The 6,316-nt window shown below is 37.8% G+C and overlaps 1 protein-coding gene across 1 annotated transcript; it reads right to left on the reverse strand.

The window, feature by feature from the left end:
* Positions 1 to 37: 37 nt before the first annotated feature.
* On the reverse strand, positions 38 to 6,310 carry rab13 (RAB13, member RAS oncogene family). Its single transcript, XM_024267261.1, has 8 exons — positions 6,023 to 6,310; positions 5,463 to 5,523; positions 5,281 to 5,341; positions 5,137 to 5,214; positions 1,382 to 1,471; positions 1,067 to 1,132; positions 928 to 978; positions 38 to 737 (listed from the first exon to the last, which is right to left on the reverse strand). The coding sequence occupies exons 1-8, from the start codon at positions 6,144 to 6,146 to the stop codon at positions 666 to 668; spliced, it is 603 nt and encodes a 200-aa protein (XP_024123029.1). The 5' UTR covers positions 6,147 to 6,310; the 3' UTR covers positions 38 to 665.
* Positions 6,311 to 6,316: the final 6 nt, after the last annotated feature.

The following is a 6,316-nucleotide window of genomic DNA, read 5'->3' on the forward strand; positions in this document are numbered from 1 at the left end:
AAGATCCTTTTGAAAAACTGGACAAACATCAAACATGTTCGATAATAAACTTTTTATTAAGTGTGCAAATGTCTCTGAAGTACATGGAAACGAACTCTTATAGTGTACTGCCTTTTTAATTTACAGTTTTGATATATAAATCCTTGATTTTGGCAATCTTTCTTATTAAAAAACTTCATTTTCATGGATTCAACATCCGAATTTGAGTTACCAATAGCTCTGAGACTTGGGGAAAAAAGCAAAAAAAGCAACAATTTAATGGTTCAAATTTAGTTGTTGATTGAAGTTTGGCCAAATCGGATAAAAAAAGGTCTTTGTTTACATAAAAACAGGAGGAAATTCAGTCCCTTTGAAGCAAACGTGGCTTCTAAATGGAAAAAAAACAGAACAAAGAAAACAAAAGAGCTATTCAGGCATTTTTTAGTATTCATCACAGTAGAAATCACAGAGAATACGCATAGTGTCAGGTTACAGGTACAATTTGAAAGTACAAACTCCACGGGTCTCCTGCAGTTCTTGTAGGACAAGAAGTTCCAAAAAGCAGTACAGAAACACAATAGAAACACAACCTCAGCTCCCGGCTGCAGTGAGATTGTTTGTCCACTAGATGGAGACAGAAACCCTGCTGCATTGTTTCCAACATTTCCTACATTTAGTCCTTTAGTCTATAGGAGGACACACTTTGAGGACTTCTGCTGTGTGTTGCTGGTGATTTTCACTTCTCGGCCAGTAGGGCCCTGCAGAAAATAAGGAAAAAAATTAAGAGAAAAGTTAATAGAGGTTTACATTCATCCGTTCTCAAAGACCCACTGAAAAAGCTGCACAAACTTTCTTCAAAAAAACGACAGGTCTTTCATTTTGAGCTAAAATGTCTGATTGATATTGGGACTTTAACATGACAAATGCATTGCTTAACTTCTGACTCACCGGCTTCTTGCTGGATTTTTGTAATATGTCTCGTGCTAAAGCCTGAAATGACTGCAAGACAAGAGGAAGGAGAGAAAATTTGAAGATTTCCCGTTAAACCCAGAAGAACATGAAGTCGTCAGCGTTTGTCATGGCTCACCTCCTCCACGTTAATGCTTGACTTTGCACTGGTCTCGAAGAATCTGATGCCGTGCTCTTTAGCCAGCTGTCAGCAGCAGAAGGGGAGCTCGTCAAACAGGGTCAGAATGAGAGTAAACAACATGTCCCGCATCTAATCTTAAGCAAACACAAAACCAGCGGAACAGCAAACCTCCTTGTTCCTCCTGCAAATAACGCCTCCTCAACACAATAGTGTGCGGTTTATTGACAATATCTTTGTCAGAATTTCCTGAATGATGTTGCGATCTCCTCATTGCATCTTAAAGACTTTATTCAGTTGTAGGAATCCTTTTACCTTCTCTCCCGTCTCTTTGGAAACTTTCCTCTTTGCCTCAATGTCACACTTATTTCCCAGCAGCATCCGACTGACTCCAGCTGATGCATTCTGGGAAAGAGAGGATCCAGTTAACCGACAGACACAATCTAAACATTTCTCTTTGACTAGATTTGTTCCAAAGCGTTGTAAATGTTTTAGGAGCCACAATGATTTATTGTGAAAACTCTGTTCCTCATCTTAGATGAAAACCTGTTTATTTTATACTCAAACAGCTCTACTGGAAAGATAGATAAAAGTGTGATCTAGCAGTCCTATCTCAGATCAGCAGCATATACTGTGACGCAAAACTACATAAATAGCAGCAAACGATCTGATAGGGCGGGCCAAAAACTCCGTCGGCATGTAAACATCACTGGTGGAGTGACAGTCTCCTCTCTGGCAGGGATGTTGCTCGCATTTTTTTCTTTGTTTTGAATTTAAGTGACCCCCAGAAAAGCATTTGCTCATAAATTACAGGATAAAGTCCACAGCAATGAACTGCAAATGGGAATAAGCATGGGTGTGTGAGCTAATCTTGCAAGAGAAGAGATAAGTTGAACATATCTTTAAAAAAAAAAAAATCTGCACTTAGAAACATACTGGGTGTGGTGAGAAATACAAACATGAGTTATTAAAGAAGCAGCTTACAGTGAATATGAGGGTAACACATCTAGATAGTGTAATCAATAGGGGTATATTGGTAAGAGTCTGGATATATAATACATATCACAATACATGTCTCATAATAAAATATGTATCACGACTAATCGACAATTAAAATAGTCGACGACTAATTTATTAGTAGATTAGTCATTACTTTATACTATATGGAATCAGAGTGTTGTAAAGTTGAAAGTTATAATGGCATTATGCTAGCTGTTTTGGCTAATACAGAATTCTTTTCAGTTTTTAGGCTATTTTGGAGTTTAGCTAATATTTAAGCTACATGCTAGCTATTTTGGCTAATATAGGATTTTTTTCAGTTTTTAGGCTATTTTGGAGTTTAGCTAATATTTAAGATACATGCTAACTGTTTTGGCTAATTGAGGATTTTTCATTTTTGCACGCTATTTTGGAGTCTAGCTAATAGTTAAGCTACATGCTAGCTGTTTTGTATAATTTAAGATTTTTTCAGTTTTCAGGCTATTTTGGAGTTTAGCTAATATCTCAGCTACATGCTAGCTATTTTGGCTTTTCATCTTTTTTTTGGCTAATTTATTATTTTTCAGGTTTCAGGCTATTTTGGAGCTCAGCTAATATCTTAGCTACATGCTGACTATTTTGGCTTTTCATCTTTTTTTTTTGGCTAATTTGGCATTTAACTAATATTTTAGCTGGCTATAAGCTTCAGCGCTTTCAGCTATTAGCTTCCAGCAATTTCAGCTATGAACTTCCAGAATTTTTAGCTATCAATTTTAGCATCTTCAGCTATCAGCACTAGCATCTTCAGTGGCCAAATTCAGCTTACAGTATTCACACTAGCATCATTGCAGTTATTGCTATATATCTAGTTTATACATCCAGTTTGCGCATGACCCGATTAGTAAAAAAGTAAAAAAGTAATAGGTGATTTGTGGACTAATAAAATATTTGTTTGTGGCAGCACTAGTTCTCACCAAGTATCGATCTTTTATTTTAGTTAAAAGAGGCTGTAACACGTTGTATTCATCATCCTTTGCTGAGACGTTCCTTTGGAGGTAGATAAGGGCCGCACCTTGCAAGACTAGCTGTCGTAAGCACCAATGTTCCTGGCAGCTACTTGAATTATTTCATTTTTGTTCTGTTGTTTACAACAATTTTGATTCAGTTCTGATGATGGATGACATTTATAAAAAATATTAAGCTTAAAGTTGCGTTTCTGACTATTTCTGATCGTTGTGAATCGGGGCAGACAAAAATACTGCATGAAAAAGCTTACAGTTGAGATATAGAAGCTACAATCTGGAGGCCACAAGCTCCCCGCTCCACCCTATTCTGATGCATCCAGTTGGAGATAAACAGATCCATGTGTTGTTTTCCTCATCTAAGTTGGCTGTACGGATGGATAGTTCCAATATTGTTCTTGTTTTTTGTTGCACCACTAATGTCTGGTTTAGGGAGTGAGGGGCTGTAAGTTAACGGGAGAGAGTGAACAAATGGATGATGGGACGTTTGCACCTAAGTCGCGCCCACAACTCTGAGGTGAATTTCTGGTGAACTACTTCCGCTCTGCAGAAACTATGTCCTATATGTTCGCTAAAAATGGTCACTGGGAACACCTTTAAAATAGATCAAAAGAGGACCAGAGTGGGGCTTTAAAGGGTTTCTTTGGTTGTTAGAGCCTAATAACTTAGCAACAAGTAAACATATGTAAGTGCTTGCTAATTTAACTGTGTCTTAAACAAAAGAAAAATATATTGGGATATCCTCTTTCCAATAATATGAGGTGAATTATTGTAATCTGCTGGAATTTACATTTTTTAAATGCTTATTTTTAGTCTTTATAATACACTTTCAATTTCGTTTTACTGGTTCTCTGTTTAATGTTGCATTCAAAAACTAAAAACCCTTTCAAAATAAGGGTATTTCTTTCCCTTTTTAGGGGCAGAAAGAAAATCCAACAATAAAAATAGTTTTCTTTTCTGAAATGGTATAAGGAAAAGCAGGTCGTAGACAGCTTTCCAAGGAAGCATCAATGAGGCAAAGCAAAACCCTGCAAAACATGTTGAATTCCCCAGCAGTGGACTGCAGGTGCATGTGTGTGGTGAATGTGGGTGTGCTGGTATGGGTGCCGTGTGTTCCCCCATGTCCTAACTCAGGGGTCGGCAACCTTTAACAGTAAAAGAACCATTTGGGCCTTTTTTCTACTGATCAAAACCTAGAGGGAGCCGCAGAGTCTTACTTTAAACGAAATTTGGATTTAAGTTCATGACCTTCTTTTTTTTTTAAATAATATGGATTAGGTCTATTTTTTGGCACGAACAAAAGCAAAAATATAAAAAGAAGCTAGAATCTTTCAAAATGGTTTTTTTTATGTTTGACTGAAGTTCAAATAACTTATTTTCAAAATAAAAGATGCTCTGTGCCAAACAGGATCATCTCAGTGCAGCTAACAGCTAGTAACCAATGTTGTGGAGAAGATAATATGTGCTTTTAACTCATAAAAGACTAAATTTTTTTTTTTTTTTACCAACGTTTTGCTTTGCATATAAAATCTGTTCATTCTGGAGGAAGCGTTGAGCAAACAAAACATCTTCAGGTCAACAGGGATGTAAAAACCTACATAGTTTATCATCTATGTGCACCTCAGCCATCAATTTATACATTTAACTAATCTAAATTAAATAAATACTAATTAAGTAACCCTTACTTTAAAAAAAATACTATTATTTTATTTTTCTTCAGCCAGAGAGCCACCACGGAGAGATAAAAGAGCCACATGTGGCTCCCAAGTCCTAACTAAATCTAATCAGCTAAATTATTAAAGCTTAAGTGGATTTTCACTCTTAAAACGTTGCCAGGTGGGAGTGATTGTGTGTCCGAACTGCAACAGACCGTGTGTGCCTCGACTTTGCTCAACAGTAGCCAGGATAGGCTCCAGCAACCCCGTATCAGGTAAAGAAAATATAATTAAATGAGTGTTTTTGCTTTTGTTCAGAAAAAAGAATAAAGGACTGAACTCCCAATTACATTATATTATTAAATTAAAAAAAAGATTATTTAATTATGAGTGGAAGATAGGAAAAGTGCCTCACTTCTTTGATGCTCTTCATCCAGTTCTGGATGTTTTCAAAGGACTTCTCATCTGTGATGTCATAAACCAGGATGATCCCCTGATGAGGAGACAGCAGAAGGTTAGTGAAGATCCATAGAGGACAAAATAGCTGCAGATAGCCCACCATGGCTCCTCTGTAGTAAGCGGTAGTGATGGTCTTGAACCTTTCCTGTCCTGCCGTGTCCCTGCAGGAAGCACAAAAGTTCATATATGCATAAAAAAAAACACACGCTGAGGGAGGTTCCTCTTTGCTTTTAGGGAAATACATAAAAATCTGCTTCACCAAACACAGCGGCTGTTTCTTACCACACTTGTAGCTTCACTTTCTTTCCATCCACTTCAATGGTTTTTACTTTAAAGTCAATCCCTGTGAGATAACGGGATAACAGGAAAAGGCAGAGAAAAAATGAGTTGGTGATAAGAACTAAAAACAACATTTAAAAAAATGAGGAGCACAATAACTGCAGGATATGTGGGTCAGGTTTTGTCATTTGTTGCCCCACTGACAGACAGACACAAAGGGACAGGCATGCTTTTATTCTGCTGGCTGGACAGACAGGTAGACAGACAGACCGACCGTGCGCAAAAGGGGAGTAGAGCGCATACCAGAGAGCCGGCCATTCCTCTGGGAACGCAGAGATGTTAAAACAGATAGGAATGAGGGTGGGTGGACCTTCAACAGAAGAGGAATGGGAGAGAAAGAAAGATGGAGGAAAAGGTCACAAAAAAAAGTCAGGACGTTGAAGGAGAAAAGGGAGAGTGGAAAAAAAGGAGGCCAGTTGAGGCATGAAAGAGAAACCTGTTTGCGCAGGAGCGTGCGTCACGATTTTGGAGCTGGAAAAGCTTTGGGTTAAATCCTGACGTACCAATGGTGGATATGTATGTAGAGTTGAAATTGTCTTCAGCAAAGCGAATGATCAGACACGTTTTGCCCACTCCGCTGTCCCCGATGAGCAACAGTTTAAAGAGGAAATCGTACTTTTTCGCCATAGTTGGAGTCGTTTTTTTAAAGCCTTAATTCTCCTGCATTCCTCTCATTGACTGGAAAAAGTAGAAAACTCCTCCTTTATACTTTATTATATATTTTAAGCTGATTGATCAGTCCTTTTTCCCCAATCCTTCAGAGTTTCCACCGGTAAAATTCCGTTCTGCTCGTCTCT

This window comes from Oryzias melastigma, linkage group LG16, assembly GCF_002922805.2.
Source record: "Oryzias melastigma strain HK-1 linkage group LG16, ASM292280v2, whole genome shotgun sequence".
Classification (NCBI taxonomy): Eukaryota; Metazoa; Chordata; class Actinopteri; order Beloniformes; family Adrianichthyidae; genus Oryzias; species Oryzias melastigma.

Coding starts and splice junctions, on each gene's coding strand:
- rab13 (XM_024267261.1), bottom strand. CDS start 6,146: ATGGCGAAAAAGTACGATTTCCTCTTTAAACTGTTGCTCATCGGGGAC. Junction 5,215..5,280: donor CTTACTACAGAGGAGCCATG/GTGGGCTATCTG, acceptor TCTCCTCATCAG/GGGATCATCCTGGTTTATGA. Junction 979..1,066: donor CAAGCATTAACGTGGAGGAG/GTGAGCCATGAC, acceptor CTTGTCTTGCAG/TCATTTCAGGCTTTAGCACG.